Here is a 23,092-nt window from a genome sequence, read left to right on the forward strand (position 1 = left end):
CTGGGATCTCCCAGGTGAACCATGGGCCAGGTGAATGGAGCCAGGCCCCTCCCAGGAAAGGTGTGACCCGGAGGTCCCACTTCACTGGACGCATGTGTCCCCAACACTCCTCCAGCCTCCCCTGGGCTGCAACTTGGGCTCAAGAGAGGCACCTGAAGGAGAGGGAGGTTTGCTGTAGGCCTCTCACGGCGCCATCACCACCGTGGCCAGGGCTGGCCTGAGGGCCCCGCCACGGTCGTCCAGACAAGCTCCCGAGGCGCTGCGCCAGAGCCATCCCAGCCTGAGACCCTGGGACTGGCCCGGGGCCTGGCAGCTCTCACCGTCCCTGAGCCCAGGGCCACCTGTGAAGGGTGGGCGCCCCCTCATGCAGGGCACTGCTGGCCTGGGACCACAGGCACAGGCGGAGGCCCACGGCCCTCGCTCAGGACACTGGCCTGAATCCCAGTAGGACACGTTCAGGGGACCTGGAGGCCACCCCACGCTCCCTCCCCCCTCCTCTGCCTGACTCGGGCTCCCTCCGCCCCGAGGTCAGAACTCCCTGAGGCCCACTCCACCCCCACCGCAGGGGTTTCAGCCCATCTTCTCCTGGGAAGAAGGAGCCAGCCCTGGTCGCGCAAACTCTCCCATCCGCCAGGCCCGGCTGTCCCCTCCAGCCGGCCTGGCCAGTTCCCCAGGGCTGCGGCTGCCCTGGCCCCCGAGCCGCCCAGGATGGGGACGTCCGAAGGCAGGTGAGTACGGATCAACACACAGGACTCACCCCCACTGAACTGGCCCGGGCGAGGCTGCTGGGAAGCTGACTGCTTGCCCGCCGGCTGACCATCCACTCGCCCCGGCCCCCCAGGAGGAGCGCTCTGCCGCCCAAGTCCAGCTCCGACAGGCCGTGAGCCTCCAGCCGTGTTAGGGACCCCCCACTCACGCGGATCCGCAGCCCTGTCCGCCAGCAGCCAAGTGGATTTGGGTGCTGGGCCACGTGGAGCCCAGGCAGGACGCCAAGGCCCCTGTGCCACTGCCCTGCCTGCAGTGCCCGGTGCTGCCTCACCGCAGAGACCTACAGGCCCGCTTAGCTTGATGCTTAAATAGGAGCCAGGGCGAGGGCCCCTCCCCATCCCCGCCCACCCGCGCCGGGCGCACACGCACGCACGCACACACACGCACGCACACACACACACACACAATCTCCGTAAACACTCGCAGATGGATTTCCCTGAGCACAGAGCCTGTGGGCAGTCACAGCAGCAAGGCGAGGGAGTGAAACCTGTCTGGGGAGCACTTCCTCTCGGGGAGCACTTCCTCTCTGAGAGCAGCCCCGGCCTCCTGCCCAGCCCGGAGAGGAGCCAGACGGATCGGTGTCCTTTATCATTCTGGGCCTTGATGGTCGCGTGGCCTGACACCCTCACCCCCTGCAGAGCCGCATCACCACACAGTAGCCCCCTTGGCTTCTGCCTGGCCCCAGACCAAAGCCCCTCGGCCACAGTGCCCTCCCTGGCCTCCTGCTGCCGCCTGGGTGTCCCTTTCCTGCTCTGGGAGGTCGTGGAGTCAGCGTCAGCCCGGCCCTGGAGCCAGCAGGAGCCGACCACCCGAGGCATCTGGGTAGTCCCGGCAAGGACACCAGAGGCCCCTCTTAGGGCCCTCCCTGTCTTGCTCCTTCTACAGTGGGTTCAGAGCTGCCGGCCCCTTCCACTACAGCCCCGGGGACACAGGGCCACCACCAGCAGCCTGGGACTGGCCCTCTGAGGACGCCTCCTGTTGGGTGCCCAGGTGGGCACGGGGGCTCAGCCTACCATCGGGGTCCAGGCCTCCAGCTGGGGCCAGGATCAGAACCCTGTCGTAGGAATATTCTCCAAAGACACCACCATGGCCCGAAACCTTGACGTGTTCTCTATGGGGGCCAACCTGTGGGTGCCAGGAGCTGACCCTGGCCTAGGAACCCCAGCCCTACCATTCCTAGCTGGACGCCCTTGAGCCATTTCCTTCGTACCCTGAGCCTCGGTTTCCCCCTTAGGGCTGCTGTAAACAAGGCACACGTGGCAAGCCTGAGCCTTGACTGCCACCTACTTGGTAGAAGAGGTCCCGGAACTGCAGCTACAGGGACACGGCTGGGCCAGAACTCACAGATGGGACGGGCAAGGGGTCTCACAGTGCTGGTCTCTGCCCGTGGCAGCCACAGTGCGTCTGGGGGGCCTGGCTCACCTCCCCGGGCCCCGCCTCTGGGGCCCAAGGCTCTGAGGCCCCCAGATGGGAGGGGGGAGTGTATGGCTTTGCCTCGGTTGCCTCTTTGGGAAGCCTTCCAAAACAGCCCTCGTGTGGGGAGGCTGATGTGACTTAGGGATGTGAGGGAATCAGAAAGACAAGTCTCTCTTTGCGCTCCCTGCTGCGGGGCGGTGTGTGGGGGCCTAGGCAGCTGGGGTGCAGGCGCTGCCCCACTCGCTCAGCCCCCGTTTCACAGCATGAACAACGGGGTGTGGGTATGGACGCCGCCGCCACCTGGTGAGTATGGTCTTGGGTGAAGCTGGGCGGTGGGGACCATGAGCACAGGCCAGGCCTCTGCTCGGCCCTGGGCAGGCCTTTCTTACTCCAGAGCCCGCTGTGGCTCCCCAGTGCCGGGGCAGGGGTCCTTCCCTGCCCAGGCCCTCTCTGGCTGGGCCGACTCCAAGACTCTCCCTGACCTTTGGGGCCGGCCCGGCCCCAGGACAAGTTCTCGGGCCCTCAGACCACACCCAGCCACCCTCCTCAGATCCCGCAGCCCCCGCTGTGCTGGTGGCAACACCCCCGCACTGCCTGGGCCCTTGCACTGCCTGGGCTCGGGGTCGGGGCCTCCTGCCCCGGGCAGGGATCCCGTCCCCCTCCCCAGGCCCCTGTGCCCTCCCCCGCTCACCCCACTCCCCGGACACAGACTCTGGCCATCCGCTGGCCCATCCAGTGGGGCTGGGGTCAAATGGGGTCAGCGGAGGCTGCCCCAGGCTCACGGGAAGACGGGTGCAAAGCAGCCATTTGGGGCTAAGAATACCCAGCATGGCACCCACGCCCCTCAAAGGCGGGGAAGGTGCTGATTAAACCCTTGGAGGGAACTATTTTTAAACTAATTCTTGGAGGCTTGGACGCGGGTGTTCTGTGCATGGGGGGCTCCAGGAAGACCTCTGAACCTGGGCGTGGCCGGACATGTGCCCCTCTGTGCCCCCCCGTACCTGACCTGCCCCTGAGAGCCTGGAGAAGCCAGCCAGGCTCCTGGGCACAGAGCGGCACCTGCCAGGCAGCAAGAGACCCGTCCGGCTACTCGATCACTAGTGCACCCACCCCTGAGCCGTCCATCCCCGCCCATCTGTCCACCAGACCCCGTCTGTCTGTCTACCCCTGTACACTGTGTCCCCAGGACGAGGCTGCTGGCTGGGCCTGAGAACCTGAGCTGCACCCCCCAAGCTGTCCTGCAGACCCTTCCTGGGCTGCCTGTTGCCCGCTCCCCCTCCGACATGAGGCCTCCCGTCCGGCGGATGAGTAAACCCTGTCCCTGCCCAGGGTGCCCCGGGCCTTCGGCAGGCCCTGTGCCCACCAGGTCCCAGGGGACAGCACAGGGCCATGACCTCAGCTGCCTGTAGAGGCCCGGCCCGGCCTCCAGGTGGGCTACGCAGGATGCCGTGCAGGGTGGGCAGTGGAGCCCCTCGCGGCTCCCTGTGGCCCCCGGGGAGAAGTCGCCTACCGTGCGAGACACCCGCAGCCGGACGTCCGCGCTGTCCAGGGGGCAGTGGCCCCCCTCCCGCGGCCTCCTCTCAGCGGCGTCCGGCCCTTCCTGGGACTTCCTGCTCCTCACGGGGAGGGGGAGCAGGTCCCTGCCCGGCCCCCGCCAGTCCCCCGCGTGGTGGCTGTCTCCATTCTGCTCCTGGGGATGGGGGAGGAAGGCTGGGCGTGGGAGGGGGCCGGGCCGCCAGCGCTCCCCAGCCCAGGACCCCAGGAGGGGCTGAGCACATGCAGGCAGCCCCGTGTCACTGACCCACACGGAGGTGCTCAGGGGCCCGAGGACGAGGGAGCTGCCGGCAGCCTGGGGGCAGGGAGAAGCGGGGCGGGGACTGGGGCGGCTCTGACCACCCCAAACGTCCACCTGCCCACACTAAGCGATGGGTGACCGTGGGCGGCCCTGAGCCTTGTCCCCACAGTGGGTCCCCGTGGCTGTCCACAACTGAGCCCAGTGTACACGGAAGGGACTGGAGGCTCCGAGAGATCAGGCCACTGCTCCTGGGCCGCGCAGCACCCACCCCGGCAGGTACAGAGCGGCCCCAGGGCCCCCGGATCTGTTTGGGGTTTGTCAAGCCCCCGCTGCTCCACCCGTAACAGCCCTGCTTCCCCCTGGAGCAGACTCCGAGCGAGGAGGGAGCAGACAGGAACGGGGACCGGCCAGGACACTGGGGGTCGACACGCAAGGAGCCGGGGGCCCGGGTGGCGGGACCACGGCGAGAGGGAAGGGAGCAGCCACCGGCGCTGCGGGGTCTCCTGGGCTCTCTCTGGGCACGTGGCCCGTCCAGGGTCCTGGGCCGCACGGGGCACATCTGGCAGGGACGTGACGCAGACAGGAACCCCGGCGGGTGCTGGCAGCTCAGCAAGCACCGCGCCAGCCTCCCTCATTATCCCGCTGCCCACGCTCTGCTTCTAATTGTAGGCGGCTGTCGCTTGGCTGCCACCTGCCCCCACGTGCCCCCGGCCGCCCGCCCTGAGCCCCACTCACCCGCTCCAGCGGGAGCCTCAGCAGGTCCCAGGTTTCTGCGCTCAGCCTCTGTGTCCTCTTGGGCCTGGCCCCTGCAAGGCAGCAGGCCCGGTCAGCCGGCGCCGACCCCGGGCCTCGAGGGTCACGAGCTTCCCACCTCCCAGCCCACGCGGGGGCCAACGCGGCCTCTGCACGACCGCGGCACTCCCGACTGGACAAGCACGCAGGCGTCCAGGTGGGGCTGACCGCGCAGGGGCCAGGTGGGGTCTGGCTTCCGTGCCCTGCCCCCCTCAGCTCCAGTTCCCGAGTTCTGGGCCCGGCTCGTCCCTGCTCGCCTTCGCTTCCACTGTCCCCTCCCTCGGACACTCTTCCTGCGTCTCCACAGCCACGGGCCTCAGCTGCTCCCACACCCTGTGCCTGCCCACCCCCACCCCGCCCACACCGGGGCAGCCCAGGTCCTTGGGGGGGCGGGCTGAGTGAACTCTCCTCTGAGGGCTAGGCCTGGCGAGGCCAGGAAGCACGGTGGGCAAAGTGACCGAGGCCTCCGGCGCCAGTGGACACCCTGGGGGCCGCGTCTCGGCACCACTGGCCTTGGACCGGTCACCCACCCTGCGGAGCTCAGCCCCCCTCCACGCCCCCCCGCCCCCGTCAGATGGTGCCGGCGGACACACTGCCCGCAGCGCACGGGGGCTGGAAAGCATCTCACGGCCCCTGGCGCGTCTCGGGCGCCCAGCGAGCTGCGGCCGTGGATGCAACGGTTCGCTCTCCATCCCCACCGCCAGCGCCCGCCGCCCGCGGCTCCGACCGTGAAGCTAAGCTGCTCTGTGGACGCCCGCAGTGTGGCGTGGGGAGCCGGACCCAGAGCCCGCCCTGTCCAGCCCCTCGCTGCGGCCAGGTGCACACGCCACAGCGAGCGGCCTCGAGGGGTGAGCGGGGAGCCCTCCACCCGGCCCCTGACCCCAAGCCTGGCCTGGGTTCTGGGCCCACACCCACTGTCTGGGACACGGTCCCCAGAAGGGAGCCGGCTCTGGTGCTCAGGCGTTCAGACCGGCCCAAAGCAAACATCCAGAGTCTCACGAGAACTAGCTGGGCAGGTGGCCTGGGGCGGCTGGCGAGGGCGGCCGTGCCCTCCTCCCTGTCCTGGCCCCAGGCCCTGAGGAAGCCACACGCCGTCCCCCTGCCCTCCTAAGGCCGAGAAACGTGCCAGTCCGAGGTGGGGATGCAGTGATCCTCGGAGGGGCGTCGGCTGTCCCCGGGAGCTGGGGAGGAGTGGCCACAGCGGCCCGACCAGGTGGCAGCCAGGCAGCTCCTGGAAGCCTTCCCCCAGGACCGGGCCAGCTGACGGCCCCCCGTCCCCACCGCTTGGCCGTGGTGGTCGTGCAGGCCTGCCATTGCCCACCCCCCTCCCCGAAGAAAACAGCCCCCGGCTGGCAGGCTTCTGCCAGGCCCCGAGCCAGAGGGGCGCAGCCTCGGGGCACACGGCCCACCCGCAGGTGAAGGAGAGGAGAAGAGGGGCGTAAGATAGGGTTGGGTCCCCCCACCCACCCCCAGCGGCACGAGGAAGGCAGCTCTGAGGAGGAAACGAAGGAACTGGCCCTGAACCAAAGGACTGGGGACCCCACGCCTGGCGGCCCTTACCCCCACCCCCCCGGCCTGCAAGAGCCCTGCTCCGTCTCCTGCCGCCCCAGCGAGGGGCCCCACTCGCTGCCCGACCCTGTCCGCTGGGCCCCGGCCCCGCACAGCTGCTCCTGCCCCGCCTGGCCCTCCACCATGAAAGGTCCCTCTGAGATGCAGCCCACGCCCAGCTCCAGGGCGGGTCCCTAACGGCCCATGTGGACAGCGGGCGGAAGGCCCTCCGGGCCGGGCTAAATGCGTCCTCTGTCTGGAGAGCGCGTTCTGAACCCAGCGCTTCCAGCGGTCCCTGAGCTGAGCCCGCCCTGACTGGGGGCATTCAGGCACCACTGGCTGGCTTCCTGCCCCGCCCGCCCAGAGTCAGGCCTGGAAACTTCCCGAGGACTGCGCACCACGCCTGGCCTGTGCGGCACCTCGTCATCCTCTGTCCCCACCACCCACTGGTTTCCAGCTGCCCGGCCTGGTGCCCCCGGCCTCCTACCTCATGTCCACTCCCTACTCCTGGCGGCTCCACCTTCAGGGCCGACCCAGAATCCGAGCCCCCGAGCCCCACTGCCTCCCTGCCCAGCCTTGCCCTGTGGTCCCCTCTCCATGCAGGGGCCAGAGAGATGCCCCAAGGATCTGGGTTAGATCTTCCTCTGCTGCTGGACCTGCAAGGGCCCCGCTGCTGTGAGGGTGGGGCTTACATAAGGGCCCAGGGCTCCTCCCCGGCGGGGTCCCTCCTGCCTCAGGCTGTTCCCTCCACTAGGACTGCAGCTCCTTCTCAGGCTCAGGGCTCCCTCTCTCCACTCCTTCAAGTCTTCAATCAAATGTCGCTTATAGACTGACTATTCTGCATCCTCCCAGATTTCATTTGTCGAAGCCCCAAACCCCAATGTGATGGTACAGCAGGTGGGGCCTGGGGATATGATTAGGATTGGCTGAGGTCATGAGGGTGGGGCCCTCACAATGGGGTCAGTGCCCACAGGAGGAGCCCAGAGAGCTCCTTTGCTGTCTTCCCCCCACACCCCACCCACCCCATCTGTAAACCAAGAGGCCCTCACAGAACCCCGCCACGCTGGCACCCCGCTCTGGAACGTCCAGCCCCCCAGAACCGTGAGAAATAAATGTCCATGGTTTAAGCCGCCCAGTCTGTGGGGTTTTGTTATGGGGCTCGAGCTGCCACCCGCTGCTCTATTTACGGCTACACCCTGCCCCACCCAACTTTCCTAACCAGGCCCCAGAGCACCTGTAACATGTGATTCTCTTTCCGAGCATTTATCATTTATCACTGCTGTGGCCCTAGAGCTCGAACAGGGCTTAGCATACAGTAGGTGCTTTAAGGAATGAGTAGCTAGTGTTTACCGAGTGCCTACCGTGTAAGGCCCCATGGGCAGTTTCATGCACTGTCCCCTCCGGGCCAGTGCCAGCGTAAGAGGTCCTAGCCACCCTCCCAGGACTTTGGACACAGGGGCTCAAGAGAGGGTGACCACCTGGCCAAGGCCACAGAGCCCAGAGGGGTAGAGCCAGGTCAGGACAGGGGGAGTCGGGGCCGTAGGCGTGCCTGCACAGGGCAGGTGTTACAGCAAGTCAGGCTCACCTGGAGAGCCCAAGAGGGTCCAGCTGAGAGTGGCCGGAGAAGAGTCAGACCTAAGGACAGATGAGGGCCCCTGTGGCCCCATGGCCCTGATCTGCCCATCACAGATGCCTGGCACGTGGCTGGGCTGCAGGCCACTTGCTGAATGCACAGGTGGACAATGATGTGTCTGCATCGTCAGCCTCCTGGGGACATGAGCTGTGCCCCGGTCCCTGCCAGGTGCTCTTCCCAAGATGACCAGTGGGCCTGCTTCCCCGATGGGGACACTGAGGCACAGCTAGGTCGCCGCTTGGTCTGCCAACCAGGACATGCGGAGCCAGGGCCAGAGCCCACAGCCTAAGCAGCCGCTCAGACATCACACCACGAACATCCCAACCTCCCAAGGTGGCTGGACGTGGTGTCCCGGGACTCCTGCTGCTCTGGGCCCAGGGCGCCCTGAGCAGGGCACAGAGGGTGAAGGGACTGAGGAGCAGCCAAGTGGGGGAGGGCAGGGCAGTCCACACCCTGTAGGCAGGCAGAGGGACGTCCACCAGAGGGGACAAGCAGGCAGCCCCGTGGGGCTCAGCGCCAACTCCCCATCTTATGCGCGGACCGTGCTGCCATGTCGAGGGGGCGCAGCGGGACCTCCGTCCAGCATGGGCCCCCGCCCGGTGCCCTCCTGGGGTGGGCAGGGTGGGCACAGCAAGTACCCTGGGAGGACTGACCCTGACCCAGGCAGCAGTGGCAGGGAGGTGCCCCGCCCACCCAGACTCACCCTGGGACCTCTTAGCTGGGGTGGGGGCAGCGAGGGCCGTGAGGGTAACACATGGACTGAACCCAGCCAGGCTCTGGGTCCTCCAGCTGCAAAAAGTGCCAGCCACCCCCAGGCCCACAGCCCACCACAGGCCACACCTGTGACGCCAGGCCGCGCCCACCACAATGGCCACACCCACCGGCTCCCTCCTGCCCCCCGACCCAGCCCAGGGCCTCCCTGCTCCCCTGGAGATGCTCCTCTGCCAGGGCTGGTTAAGGGCCCTCTGGGGGCTCACTTGGCCCCCTTCGCACCCCCCGGCCCCCACTGCCAGGGTCTGGATATGCAACTCCCCCGCCCCCGCACCCCAGGCAGAGTTTCCAGAAGACAGGCACCCGGCTTTCTAGAAACCGGGCCGGCCCACCACCCGCGCTCAGTACGCCCCGAAAGAACGAGTGAACGAACGGATGAAGGAATGATGCCGTCCCTGCAGAAAGCCCTGCCGTGGCCCGCACCACAGGCCCTGCCCGTCCGGGCTCACCCGACCAGGGGTCTCCTCCGAGCAGGGCTCTTCTCCAGGGCCGCCGAGACTCAGGGTGCTGGCCCACCTCCAGCAGCTGCATCCCAGGGCCGGGGCCCCCAGACCTGCCTCCACAGGCCTCGGGAGGCCGTCCCGGCCACCGTCCTCCCAGGAGGATGGCCTCTTCCCAGCGGCTGCTGGCGGCCCGGCGCCGGCAGCCTGGTGGGAGGAGGCTTCCTGAGGCCCCGGCTGGGAAGGGTCTGGGCCCGGGGCAGAGCAGAAGCGGCGGCGTGGGGAGGACAGAAGCTGCCTTGTTCCCGCGCCCACCCTGTGCCCCGCTTTCCTCAGCTCAGAGAAGAAGGAAAACACCAGGAGAGCCCGGGGCTGGGCCGCGCCTCCGCGAGAGCCTTTCCAGACGTCGGGCTCAGCCCTGCCCCCACCTGCCGCTGGGGTTCCCAGAGGGTGGCCTGGCAGGGCCAGGCGTGCCAGGGGCTCTGGGCGGAGCTGCCCACCCTCAGAAAACCCCGGCCCAAAGGGCAGACACTGGCCTGCACGTGCCGGGGGGCGTGGGGAGCGAAGGCGGCCACACCCCACCCCATCCCCACCGGCTACAGCACCCCCAAAACAAGGGTGGCTGAGGGTCCCAGCAGCCCATTTCCTCCCTTCCGTCTCAGCCTCTGAGCGAGGGTGACGGGTGCCCCCATCTTCCAGGACAGGCCATTGTCCCAAACCCAAGAGCGTTACAGCACAGAACCCCGGAGACCTGACACCACAGTCGGGTGGCTTCCCAGCCTCGTCCTGGGCGGGCCTGGAGGCTTTGGAGGCTGGGGAAGGTGGGCGACCCGGGAACACAGCCATGAGGGGCCTGGGGCTGGACTCTCCGAGAACTCGGGAACCACGGGCTGGGGACTGTGTGGGCTGGGAGGGAGGGGCAGCTAACTCCCCGCCCAGGGCCTGCCCCGTACCCACCGGCAGCGCGGGAGGCCAGCTCAGGGCGGCCCCCTGCCCCAGCGCCCGTGTTTATTGATCTATTCGCTTGGTGGCGAACGTTCCGTCCTTGTGTGGGTAGCATCACTGACCTGCACAGGGCGACCGGCAGCCCGTGAACGAGGTCGTTACAGCAGCCGTGGCTCATTTGCGGGCCTCCGCTGAAGAGTACCCAGCTCACGGCTCCCTCGGCCTCTGGCTGACTTGGCTTCTCCCTCCTGCCAGCAGCCCCCTCCCACTGCATCCCTCCAAGAACCCCTCCCCCAGGCCCAGCCCCCAGCCTGGAGGGGGGTCGTCAGCCCCCGAGGAGTGGGGTGGCTAGGGAGGGGCCCCCTCCACCTCGTGCCTGAGAAACCTGGGGGGCTCAGGGCGACCCCAGGGCCCCACTGCCCCAGAGACACGAAGGCCTGGCCTGATGCCCCTTTGCCCACGCCGTGTCCTACGCCTTCCAGTCCCAGCATCCCAACTTGCCCCCAGCACCCTGTCACTTGCCCACCCCACCGTGAGCTCTGGAGTGAGCTGGCGATGGGGCTCAGATGCCGACACCCCCCAGGGACAGGGGCTCAACACGCTATGAGGGACCTCCTCCCTTGGCTGGCAGCTCTGTTCCATACTCTCCTGTTTGAGGGCGGAGCCCACTGGGCCCCAGCGCGAGCCAGCACCCCCTCTACCCTGGCAGCCCTCCTGCCACCCCCCTGCCCTCTCAGGCCCCTGCATCTCAGGCTGAGGTCTGAGCCCGCGGGAGAGCGGGACCCCACGCCCAGCCCAGGAGCTCACCTTGGGCCTCGTAGCCGGCCAGGTCTGGCTTCTCCGCGGCTGCCGGGCTGGACAGCCGGCCCAGCGCCAGCTGCAGCTGTGCCACGTTCATGCGGGCCGTGAGCTCCCCACTGCGGTCCCCGATCTGCAGCCGGGCAGGGCCAGGTCAGGGGCTGCGAGGCCCCCTGTGGACTCCCACGGGGCAGTCACGGCCCCGGGTCTCCAAGGGCACTAGGCCCGCTACGCCCCAGAGGTGGAGTCTGGCGGGGGTCCCGGGGGGGGTAGCCTCATGTGCCCCTGACAGCCCCCCTCACACCCCAGCCCAGCCGTGCCACGTGGGGCCCTCCCGTGGGCAGTCAGCCTGCACCTTTCTCAGCTCCGTGCCAGCCAGGATCCCGGCGGGGACCCTCGCTGCAGGGAGGCCACGTGCTTACCCAGGAGCAAAGCCACGGGAAAGGAGGGTGGGGGGATCCCCACGTGGAGTTCCAGGGCCCCTGCCTGTGCTCAGAGGGGCGCAGGGGCCGGTCCCACTGGCGGCCCAGGCGGGGGGCTTTCCGAGTCAGGACCTCCCCTGACCCGAGTTCTCCTCCCCACCTCCGCCGGGACACCTAAGGGCCTTGCCCGCCTGTGGACTTGAGGCTGTGGCGGGTCTGGGGAGCGCTGGGGAGGGAGGTGACCTGGCTCTGCCGCTGGGGCTGCTTCCCAGAGGTGGGTCGGGGCTGAGGAGGGAACCGGCCGGGAGCCGGGAGCCGGGGCTCACCCGCGCCGACCCTGTAGTGCCCAGTCGTGGGCTGCCCTGACCCCAGCAGGAGGATCCTGGGTGGACAGGCCCACCGGGGATGGGGGGCTCCAAGGCTGGCGAAGGCCAGGGTTGGGGGCTGAGGGGAGGGCAGGTCCGGCTCACCTCCTGGGAGATCTCCAGGTGCTTCTTGGCGAAGGTCAGGGCCTGTGCGGGACTCCCCATGGATACGTAGGCGTTCCCCAGGCTCCAGCATGCCCGGCCCTCACCCACTCTGCCGGGGAGGGAAACTGAGTCCACGTCTGCACCCCAGGCCTGCCAGCCTGCCCACCAGTCCAGCCGTCCCAAGGTCCCAGCCTCCGGGTGGTCAGGCCCATCACGAACTGGGGATGGGGGTGGGGTGGGGTGGGGTGCTCCGTGGGTGGTCCAGGGTCCCTGGCGTGGCCTTGATTGCCCCCTGGTGGCCGGTGAGGCTCTCACCCCTGTGGCTCCCTGAGCAGCAGTGACCTCATTCCCTTGATCATAAATTTTTAAATGAAGTTATAAATAATGTACCATAAAGTTAACCACTGTGAAGCACACGATTCAGTGGCTCTGCGTACGTTTACCATCTATGGCCATCGCCTCTATCTCGTTCCAAAACATCACCACCCAAAAGAAAAACTGCAGGCCACTTTAAGCCTCCCGGCACAGCAGCTTTCTAGAAGACCCCTCCTCTCCACCACCCACGAGGGGCCCTGGCCTGCGGCTCTGAACCCTCTTGCTGCCTCTGCCGCCCCCAGACCTGCGTGCATGGCTGTGTGTTTAGGGGTCTTCGGTCAGGCAGTCTGTCTCTCTGTAGAGACTGCCGTTTACACGGACGTGGAGAGAGGGAGGCATGGGGGTGTTCAAGGGGGCAACGGGGCGGGCACTGGGGCACAGCCCCCCAACCGGCGTGCGCCAGGGGTCACTGCGAGCAGCCGGCCCAGCGTCCACTGGTCTCACCCAGTCCCACTCAGTGGGTGGCGCGGCCAGCTGATGGAGGAGGCGGTGCCACCTTGAGCAGGGTCCTTTGGTGGTCGGTGGCAGAGCAGGGCCTCAGACCCAGGCCGGCAAGCCCAGGCCACTGTCATCAGCTTGTTACTCAGCCCAGGGGCCTGAAGGGGCGAGCGAGGGCCCCTGGTGTGGGCCTGGGCAGCATGCGTCCCTGCTGCACGCACCTGTCGGCCAGCTCCTGGGCGATGAGCAGGTGCCGCAGGTGGTACTCGGCGGCGCGCTCGTAGTCCTGCAGCAGCGTGTACGTGTTGCCCAGGCTGTAGCAGGCCTGCGCCTCCACCGCCTGGTCCTTGAGCTGCCGGGACAGCTGCAGAGTCTTCCTGTGGGGGCGGGGGGGTCACCCCCAGGAAGGAAGATTCCAGTATTCCCCTCCACAGGGGTTAGGGCACAGCTCATGCTCCCCCAACGCCCCTTACCAAGGGCTACGTGGGGGGCGGTGGGGAAGCAGCCCTTTGGCCCCGAGGTCTCCAGCCCCAGGACCCCACTGGGGGTCTCTCTGGGCTCCATCGGTCGCCCTTCCAGGGTGGCACGGAACCCCCCGCATGGCCCCTAGGGAGGCTGGGAGGGCAGAGCTTGAGGTGGGCGCCTCCTTGGCCTGGGGTCCAGGCTCCCTCACCCTCCTAGGGCCCACCCTCTCCCTGGCTGGGTGGTGGGGGTGGGAGGGGCGCTGCCTACTTGTAGTACTCGGCGGCCACGTCGAAGCGCCCCAGGAAGATGTGGGCGTTCCCCAGGTTGCTGTAGGCCCTCCTCTCTGCCGCCTTGTCTCCAAATTCCTTAGCAATGGCCAGGCGCTGAGGACACGGACACAAGGCCCAGGTGGTCACGGAGCAGCCCGGGATCCGATGCAGATGGCAGGTGCTGCCCCCCCACTGCCCAGCACGGCCAGCCTGATGTCCGTGTGCCCAGAGGGGCAGCCCCGGGAGCCCCGGGACCAAGCCCAGACGAAGCGAGGGGGCTGGTGGGGTGCCCCGGCCGCCTGGCTCCGACCCTACGTCGGGGCCACCCCGTCGCTGCCACCCGCTCACCTCCTTGTGGAAGGTCGTGGCCTCCGTGAAGCTCCCCAGCAGGTAGTGGGTGTTGCCCAGGTTGCCACAGGCCCTGCCTTGGGCTGCCCGGTCGCCCAGCTCCTTCACCAGGGACAGGTTCCTCCTGGGGGCCGAGCCTCTCTGAGCTGTGTCCCTCCCAGCGACCCACCCACCCAAGCTAGAAGATGCTGAGCGGGTGGCCTCCACACAGCCCCTCCCAGGGTCGTGCCCCCAGATGAGGGCGGCTCTGCACGGTCTGAGCACCAAGGCTCGGGTCAGCCTCCGCCCCGCCCCCGACTCTGGTTTTCAGGTGCAGCCTGTGCCGGCCAGGCCGAGGACGGGGCAGGTGGGGGTGAGGAGGGAGCCCACCCAGGTCCCCGCGTGTGTGGAGCGTGGGGAGAATCCCGCCTGCTCACTCGTAGAACTCAGAGGCCCGGCGCAGCGTCTCGCGGACGGCAGGCGGCAGGTGCCCAGGGTCCTGTGCTGCGTTCCAGGACAGCTGCTTGCCCTTGGCGTGGTACACGTTGCCAATGTTGTAAAGTGCCCTCGCCTCCCCGACCTGTGGGTGACACTGAGGTTGGTGGGGGTAGCGGGGGGCGTCTCCAAAGCCACAGCCCCCGAGGAGCCGGCCGCTCAGGCCCTGTGCGCACAGAGCTGCTGTTCCCATCGTCTGGTCCACGGTCCCCGCTGTTCCTCAGGCCCCGAAGGCAAGGGCCTGGGGGGTGGCAGCACCAAGTCTAGACACTAAGGTAGGGGTCACGGGGAGGGAGAGACCTGTCCCCACCCCTCCCGGTCACCCCTCTCTGACACCCAAGGGTCAGGGCTCTGCCTCTGCTCAACCACCTCCGAAGGTGGCCTGGGGCGAGTCAGTCACCTCTCAGCCGCAGTTTCCTCGTCCATACAGGGGCAGGGATGCTTATCCCACAGGGCCACGGGGGGAGGACACAGAGCAGGGCCGTCGAGGGTCCTCCCAGAGCCAGCCCCCACCCCCATCTCCCTCCGGCCCCGGGAGTGACTGGGGGTGTTGGTGGCCTCAGGGGCGAGGTCGGGGAGAGCGGAGCTGACATGGAGGACGGGAGCCCGGGCCTCGGCCCCGCAGCGTCGGTGTGAGCCAAAGTGCCCTCAGTTCTGAAGGGGACCGTCGTCCCACGGGGGGAGCACATGGGGCTGTGAGTGGTGTCACCTGCGGCTCCGATCCCAGACCCAGACAGGGCCACAGGTCAGGGGCTGCCGCCCACCTTGTCCCCCTGCTCCTGGGCGATGTCCAGGTGCCGCTGGCAGCAGACAATGGCCTCATCAAAGCGGCCCAGCACCTTGAGTGTGTTGCCCAGGTTCCCACTGGCCTTGGCCTCCCCCATGCGGTCACCGATGGTCCTGGAGGGTAGGAAAAAGGGAGGGGCTGGACCAAGGACGGGCGGGACCCTGAACCCAGCAGGGAGCCCTGGTGACGGTGGCAAGGGCCTGGGAGGACCGGGAGCCCCCGGACACTGGGACGACGCTGGGCCGGGGTCCCGCGGCGGGTGGGCCCAGCTCAGGACCACTTCTCTGCTAGGCCAGTCTGCAGGAAGGACTTGGGAAGACCAGCTTGGAGGCAGGAGAGTTGGGGGCCCGGCAGAGGGAATTAACCATGCAGCGTGTATTTGCTGCGTGCCTGCCGGCACCACACACTGGCTGGATGCTGAAACCAGGGCTCACCAGCTGGAGGGGAAGGGCCTGTGGGCAGGGTGGTCGGAAGCTCCGCCCCCACCTGGGATATCTGGGGGCTGATGGGGTGGGGGGGCTCCTGCAGGCCTGAAGGAGCAAAAGAGGGGGCAGGGAACACGCAAGGGGAGGGTGTTCCAGGGAGGGGAAGTTCTGGAGGCCCAAGGAGAACGGAGACACTGGGAAATGGGGGTGGGGGGGGTGGGGCCGGTCAGATGGGGCTGAGTGGGTGGGGCCAGCAGGAGGACGTTGGTGGGTTCGTGGTGAGAGCGGGGCGGGGTGGGGGGGCCAGGGGCAGGACGACTCTGCACAGGGCAGGTGGGGCAGCCCGGCTCACCGAGCCAGCAACAGGTCATGCTTGTGGTACTCCAGAGCCCGGGCGTACTCCTTCAGGTAGAAGTAGGCGTTGCCCAGCTGGCTGTAGATGGCACTCAGCGTCTTCAGGTCCTCGGTGCCCACCTGCACAGCGGCCTCAAAGAAGGCCACGCCTGCCTTGAAGTCGCCAGCCTTGCACAGCCGCTCACCCTCCAGGGCCAGCTCCAGGCACGAGGCTTCCATCCTGGCCAAAGAGGAGGGGTCAGGGGCCTCAGCCTGGCCCCCACACTCCATCCTGGGCGGAGAGGAGGGGTCAGGGGCCTCGGCCTGCCCCTCACGCCCCTGCACGTCACCACTCGGACCGCAGGGCCCCTCGGACGGCTGTGGCCAGTGCGGTGCCCGGGGGCGTGGGCGTCAACCTCTCTTTGGATGAACGCCCAGGTTGGCACACGGCGCGGCTCACCTGTGCCACAGCCTCACGGCTCCCCTTCCCCACCCCCAGGGCACCCGGCGCCGGCGAAAGCATGAATCTGCAACTGCGGCCAGACCCTGGCCCAGAGGCGGCCTGCAAACACTACCTCCCTCCCCCAGTCCCAGCCGCTGGGGCGATGGGCCGCCCCTGGGCCAGGCGCTACCTGCCAGAGTGGCTACGGTGGCCTGGGGCAGGCCCTGATCCCCGCTGAGGATGACGGAGGCTCACAGGGTCAGCCAGGTGGTCAGGGCCACACAGGCAGGATCCGATCCCAGCCCCTCCCGGGTCCTGCATCCTGGAGCAGGGCCCCCACCCTCCAAGCTCTCGGGGGGGAGTGGGGGCTGGGGACTTGGCCGTCACCTGTCCTCACCTCCCATTTTCTGGTGGGGCGTGGCTGCATCTGAGTCGATGTCCTGAGCTGGGGCCCGAGGGGGGCTGGGGGCACAGGTGCAGAAAAAGCCAGGGAGAGGGCCCCCACCGAGGCAAGCGGCCCCTGCCACCCCGCACCCCACTGAGGCCGCACAGCAGGAGGAGAGCAGCCCTGGGAAGGCGGGAGCTGGCTCCGGGCCGCCGCAGGCCGCCCCTTATCCTTCTCTTACTCCCATTGCTTTGGGATGTCATCAGAGTTCGTGGAAAATCTACAGAGAGTAATTTACAACAAAACATGCGCACCAGCCAGCCAGCTGCACCCCAACGCACTCGACCCTGCTTCGTTGTCAGAAGTGTGCAATGATCAGGAGTTATTGGAGGGGGAGAACCAACGCATTTCCTTAAAAAATAAAGTTGTTTAGGGTAGTGCTTCTCAACCGTTTCTTCTCTTTTTAAAAAAATACATTTATGTATTTATTTATTTTTGGCTGCATTGGGTCTTCGTTGCTGCGTGCAGGCTTTCTCAAGTTGCGGCACGCAGGCTTCTCATTGTGGTGGCTTCTCTTGCTGCAGAGCATGGGCTCTAGGCGTGCAGGCTCAGTAGTTGTGGCTCGCGGGCTTCAGTAGTTGTGGCTCGCGGGCTTCAGTAGTTGTGGCTCGCGGGCTCTAGAGCACAAGTTCAGTAGTTGTGGCGCACGGGCTTAGTTGCTCTGCAGCATGTGGGATCTTCCCGGACTAGGGCTCAAACCTGTGTCCCCTGCATCGGCAGGCGGATTCCTAACCACTGTGCCACCAGGGAAGTCCCTCAACCGTTTTATCCAAACTGCCCCTTTGACAGAAACCACAATACCCCATTCACTCTGCTCCTGCGTTATCAAGACAACAGGGCACTTCTATGTACAATGAGAGGTACACCTCAAGAACAGGCTGGGGTGCGGCTGGTGAGTCCCTGGAGAAGCTGAGCCCAGCGCCCCGCGCCCCACAGGCTCAGCGCCTTCTGTCGGCACCTTCACCATGCCCCTTGTCCAGTCACGACTCCCCAGCATCAGGGCCACTCCTCCTGGGGAAGTGGGCTCCTCCCCCCCGGAGGATGCAGGGCCCGCACCAGAGGACCCCGCCATCTCCCCCACCCCCAGATTCAAGCAGAGCCCTGTGGCCTCTCAGAGAGCCGGGGTCAGGGACATGGCCTCGAGACCAGGATGCCAGACCCTTTCACCTCCCGCCCACGACACGCCCAGTCCTCAGCAGCCACCTCGCCAAGAGCTCTGGGAAGGGTCCTCCGGATGCCACGTCGCAGGAGCCCACGGGCAGCCCCACTCCGCCAGGGCCGCGCACGGAGCTCCTTAATTAAGGCCTGCTTGCCCCTGCCCAGCTGCTCACTACACGGCTAGCTGCCCTCTCCTCCCGGGGACTCGGTCTGAAACGCAGGTGTTTTTGGAGCCCCACTGGCTCTGGCAGATCTGATCACAGGCGTGGCCTCCCCCCGCCCACCTCCCTGCCCAGAGATGTGGCATCAGTGGCTCAGAGCAGAGGAGGTTTCTGGCTTGGGAAGGGCCCTGGGCCTAGAAGTCAAGGGGGCAGAGGCGCAATGTTGGGGTGTCCGACGCAGTCTCCTGGAACTGCAGACTGGGGAAGCTAACCAGGCCTGCACGTGGGGAGGCCACCTGGGGAGGCACCAGGCGGGGTGTCCCAGGTCAAGAGCCCCACCCCCTTCCTTGTCCCAAGAACCTCCAACTGCACGGTGACCTCCAGCTTAGCACCCATCTGCCGCCGCACCTCTTCCTCTGCAGGTTGCGCATCTTCTGCACGTACAGCCACAGCTCCAGGCCCACGGGCAGCAGCAGCGGGCGGGGGCGGGGGGCGCCGTACACCACTTTGCACACGGCCTTCTCAGCCAAGCTCAGGGCCGCAGGCGGGCCCTCTGTGGCAGCACCCGGCATGGTGGAGCTCCGGGCCTCCCCCCTGGCCAGCCAGCCCTCGCCCCACCTCGGCTGCTGGTCCTGGGGGTGCACCGGCCTCAGGGTCCCCTGCATCCCCCACCCCAGATTGGTGGGCTGAGGCTCTGGCGGCCTCGGCTCCAGGAGACCCCCGGCCCTCTGGCAGGTGGCCCAGGGCCTCCCAGGGCCCGCAGTGGATCAGGGGATCAAGAGCGGCTCAGAGCCGGGGATCAGCACGGTCAGCAGGGCGGGCTGGCGGGCGCCTGGAGGGGACCTGTCCACGCGCTCCCCTCGGGCGCAGGCGCACAGCTCACCCAGACTCTCGGCCCACTCTGGCCCTGTGGCCGGTTCGGGGCCAGAACCCCATCACGCGGCACAAAGGAGCACCAGGCGCCTAGTTGGCGCCGGGAAAACGTCTGTGAGAGAAGTAAGGAGGGACACGGCGAGTCTGGCCCCCACCTGGAGAGCTGGGGTTCAGCAGGGTCTGCACTTGGCTCCGCCCCGTCCTCCTGGAGGCCTGTTCCCCAACACCCAGCCTGGCACATGGTGCCCAGCGCCCGGCACACAGCAGGGTCAACAGGTGAGCACAGAGTCCAGATACCCTGTTAGTCCCCCGACCCTCTGGGGCACTGCTGGGGTTACCAGCACCTGACCGTCAAGGAGCTCCAGGCCCCAGGTCTAACCCAGGTGCGGGCCTAGAAGGGCCTGGGGCCAGCCATCTCGGGAGGAACAGACACAACCCCCAGTTCCTTTCCTGAAACCACCAGCCCCCTGGCCACCTTCTCAGCCCGGCTCCCAGCTCCTCCAGCCACCACAGCTGATGAGGCGGGAGTGACCATCTCCGGGCAAAGGGAGAAGCCTCTGGAGTAGCGGGGGTTGGTGCCAACGTCCAGCTAGGGAGGGGGCGGTCACGGGGCTCGGTCAGGGCAGAGCAGTGGTGAGAAGCCCAAGGCCCCTCCCCCCCAGCAGCCCACCCTAAGGTGCTGCTCCATCCCAGGAGCCCCTAGGTTCCCACGGGGCTCACAGAGGCTCTCTCTGCCCCACTCGTAGGCAGCCCCTCCTGCCAGGCCACTTGCCCGTCTCAGCAATGGGCCTTGGGTGGGAGGGGGCTCAGCTAGGCTGAGCAGCTGGGAACCCTGGGACAGGAAGGGAAATGCAGCTCTGGGGTCAGAGGGAACTACAGACCCAGGGTGGGCCCAGCTCCCCAAGACCATCCTGGGGTCTGAGCAGAGGCGGGAACCCGAGGATGAGTAGGAGGGTGTGGAGGTCCAGGGCAAAGGCCGCCCAGGATACAGGACCCGGGTGTCAGCATCAGCTCAGGAGGCCCAGCAGGCGTTGCCATTCTGCGGGGTCTGGGAGGGCCGAGACCTGGAAGGGGCTGGATGGGTGGATGCAGAGGTGGGAGAATGAGGTCCCAGGCTGCCCACCCGCCCACACCAGGCCCTGGTCCCCAGGGTGTCCAGGCCAGGGCGTTCTCCTCCCTGCCCGGAGGCCTCTGTCCCCACTCCGGGGAAGCTCAGCTGAGGGGGGCAGGGCAGGGCCTGGACCATCTCCCCCTTGCGCAGCTCCTGTCAACAAGCTGAACCCTCAAACTCTGCACTGTCACATCAACCCCAGGCCCCTCCACCCCCCGGGGCGGCCCCCCCAACACCTGCACTACAGGCCATCCTCTCCTCTCCTCCGTGAGACCTGCCTACGCTGGCCAGGCTCACTTCCTTGTTCAGTGAAGAAGATTCTGGAGCCTGTCTCTCCACACTGGCAGCAACCCTAGGTCACCCGCTTCAGTATCGGTCTCCCGAGCTGGCCTTCCTGCCCACTGCCCACGCCCCCATGCTGCAGGACTGCAGGGGCCTCCAACAGGCCTGTCCACCCAAGGGCCTGACAAGAGCCCTATTGTCAGGGCACGAGATGGGGCTCCCTGGGGCTCTGGGCCGGACTGGCCAGGGCTCTCAGGGCCCAGGGGCCGTGGTCTTAGCTCCCCCTTCACCAGCCTCACCACTCAAACTCTGGGAGGGGGGGCAGCCTTCCACCTGGGATTTGCCACCTGGGCTAAATAGATGCTTAATTGTTTTTTTAATTTGATTAATTTTTTTTTTTTTGGCTGCGTTGGGTCTTCATCGCTGCACATGGGCTTTCTCTAATTGCAGAGAGCGGGAGCTACTCTTCTTGCGGTGAGCGTGCTTCTCATTGCGGTGGCTTCTCCTGTTGTGGGGCGCCGGCTCTAGGCGCGTGGGCTTCAGTAGTTGTGGCTCGCGGGCTCCAGAGCGCAGGCTCAGTAGTTGTGGCGCACGGGCTTAGTTGCTCCGCGGCACGTGGGATCTTCCCGGACCAGAGCTCGAACCCGTGTCTCCTGCATTGGCAGGCGGATTCTCAACCACTGCGCCATCAGGGAAGTCCGATGCTTAATTGGGTCTCCCTCCTGGGGAGAGAGCCGGCCCGCCGCCTCAGGGGCCTCAGGGGTCAGCCTGCCTGCCCCAGCCAGGCCTCGTCCACCCGTGAGATCTGCCATCCAACACCACGACGGCCCAGCACATCTCTCCTTGAAAGTGACTGACCAGGGTCAGCCTTCCCAGCAGCCAGACCGCAGTGGCCAGGAGGCAGGGTAGTGTCTGCCAAGCTCCCGCCACCTGCCCACTGGCTTACCAGTTAATGAAGTGATTATTGACTGCCCGGTGGCCGGCCTTACTTCTCTGGTCACCACGTCAGCCCCATACCCCTCCCACCTGTCTGCAGCACCTGAGACAGCATTCCGGGAGTAGCCATCAGCCCGGCCCCGCCTGGCCCCTACTGCCCTGCTCTCTGCCCCCACGGGCTGGCCATCAGCACTCCTGCCCCACCTGCCTGTCTCCCCAGATGGCACGCCGTCCTCTGGTGCCCACCAGACCACCGAGGCTGGTCTCCAAGCCTGGCCCCTGGCTCCCACCACCAAGGCTCACTGGCCAGGGGCTGCGTCCCCATCAGCCCCACTCTCTGCTAAATGTCGGCGTCCTTGTCCAGGGCTGTCACCCACACTGGGCCTCTGGGCAGACGCTCCAGGGCCCCTGCTCACCCCCCGTCCTGCCGTCCCCAGAGTGAAGCCACACTGACGCCCCTTCAGTCTGGGCGGGGGATCTAGGAGCATCACGGGACAGGCAGCCTGAGAGAAGCAGGAACCACTGGAGACGAGCACGGCCACCACCAGCTTTAGAAAGCGCCGCGGGGCACGCTTCTAGGGAGCCCTGGGGGAGGGCCGATGGCCATGGCCACGGGGCGTGGGATCCCCGTCGGGTGCCCGCTGATGGGGCGCGCCTCTAAAGAGCCACCCCACAGCGGGGTGCTCACCGCCTCAGCTCTGCCCTCCCGGCCCCCAGCAGGAGCACTCAGCTGCTGGCCTTAAGGGAGCCAGAAGGCCAGGAGAGGACGGCCTGTGGCTTCTCCACTTTCGGGGGCTTCTCGGCCACCTGCCCATCCTCCCCGCCGGGCCCCTCCCAAACCCCTGCTCTGGGGAAGCAGGCCCAGGCGCAGCAGACCGTCTCCCACCCCACGAGACCCCGCCCACTCCTGCCTCCCTGACCCGGTGCCCTCCCCAGGGCCCCATCTGGGGACATGGCGGGCTCATGAGCACACTCACGCTCAGGCCCTTCTCCATGTGCTTCTTAAGCCCAGTTCCGCCCAGAACCCACTTTGTAAGAACTGAACTCACCTCGCCAGGCAGCGGTGTGGGTGTGCGGAAGGGGAGCCACCAGGCGGGGCCACGGCAGAGGGGACCTGGCCTGGCCCCCCACACAACAGGGTTCTCCCAGAACAGCCACCCCTGGGGTGCTCAGACCAAGGGGATCCTGTCTGCGGGGCATCTACATGCCGGGCTGCCTGCACCCCTCCGCTCCCACGCCACAGGTGGTCTTCCCCGGACACACAGGCTCTGAGGGGACAGGTGACCTTTTGAGGGCGTCTCGGCAGCCTCTGAAAGCCAGCTCCGACCAGGAACAGGCCCGCACACACCCAGCCACCGCTACACGCGCGGCTCCAAACCCTCACGGGCCTCTTCACGGCTCTGAAGCAGGCATGTGGCCGCGCCCCCCAAATCTCTGCCAGGCTTGCCCCTTCAATCTCCACTCACGGCTCAGCTTGCAAGGAATCCAGGCCAGGCTCGGGGCCCCTCCCAGCGTTCGCTCTGAGCAGTGCCCCTGCCCGGGGATGGCTCCCCCAGGCCAGGGTCCTGTCTGGTGTGTCCCCGCTGGGCCCTGGTGCCAGCCCACACCCCAGGCTGCCAGGTCAAGCCTATGGGGAGACTAGCACGACGTGGACCCCAGGCTTGGCTGCACAGGGTCTCCCAGGGCTAAAGCGCCCCTGGACCTCCTCTACCATAGCTCCCCTACACACACACACACACACACACACACACACACACACACACACACACACACACACAGCCGGTGGCTGCCAGATCAACACGTGTCATTCTTCCAAAATACCCCCTCTCCATCGGAGAAACGACCCTGGGGCAAATGCAGCCCCGCACAGCTCTCCATCCCAAGGGGGGGCCATGGAGAGGGTCCTCTAGGACAGGCCTCCAGCGTCAGCTGCCAACAAACCCACTCACACGCCCCTCCCCCTGCGTGGGGC

At 67.1% G+C, this 23,092-nt stretch overlaps 1 protein-coding gene across 6 annotated transcripts in view; it reads right to left on the reverse strand.

The window, feature by feature from the left end:
• The window catches only part of GPSM1 (G protein signaling modulator 1), a gene marked incomplete at both ends in the record, with an annotated part of 28,528 nt that overhangs the window by 4,190 nt on the left and 1,246 nt on the right, over positions 1 to 23,092 (reverse strand). For 3 of the 6 annotated variants that reach the window (XM_079706467.1, XM_079706466.1, XM_079706465.1), the window contains 10 exons: positions 3,695 to 3,874; positions 4,715 to 4,785; positions 10,916 to 11,039; positions 11,799 to 11,907; positions 12,833 to 12,988; positions 13,344 to 13,459; positions 13,694 to 13,817; positions 14,110 to 14,252; positions 14,932 to 15,067; positions 15,732 to 15,953. In XM_079706467.1, the coding sequence (XP_079562593.1) occupies positions 3,695 to 3,874; positions 4,715 to 4,785; positions 10,916 to 11,039; positions 11,799 to 11,907; positions 12,833 to 12,988; positions 13,344 to 13,459; positions 13,694 to 13,817; positions 14,110 to 14,252; positions 14,932 to 15,067; positions 15,732 to 15,953 (1,381 nt within the window). Of the gene's footprint in view, positions 1 to 3,694; positions 3,875 to 4,714; positions 4,786 to 10,915; positions 11,040 to 11,798; positions 11,908 to 12,832; positions 12,989 to 13,343; positions 13,460 to 13,693; positions 13,840 to 14,109; positions 14,253 to 14,931; positions 15,068 to 15,731; positions 15,954 to 18,326; positions 18,452 to 23,092 lie in introns of those variants that run through there. The other 3 variants (XM_079706470.1, XM_079706468.1, XM_079706469.1) reach the window with 3 other exon arrangements.

Source organism: Hyperoodon ampullatus (assembly GCF_949752795.1).
Source record: "Hyperoodon ampullatus genome assembly, chromosome: 6".
NCBI classification, from domain to species: domain Eukaryota; kingdom Metazoa; phylum Chordata; class Mammalia; order Artiodactyla; family Ziphiidae; genus Hyperoodon; species Hyperoodon ampullatus.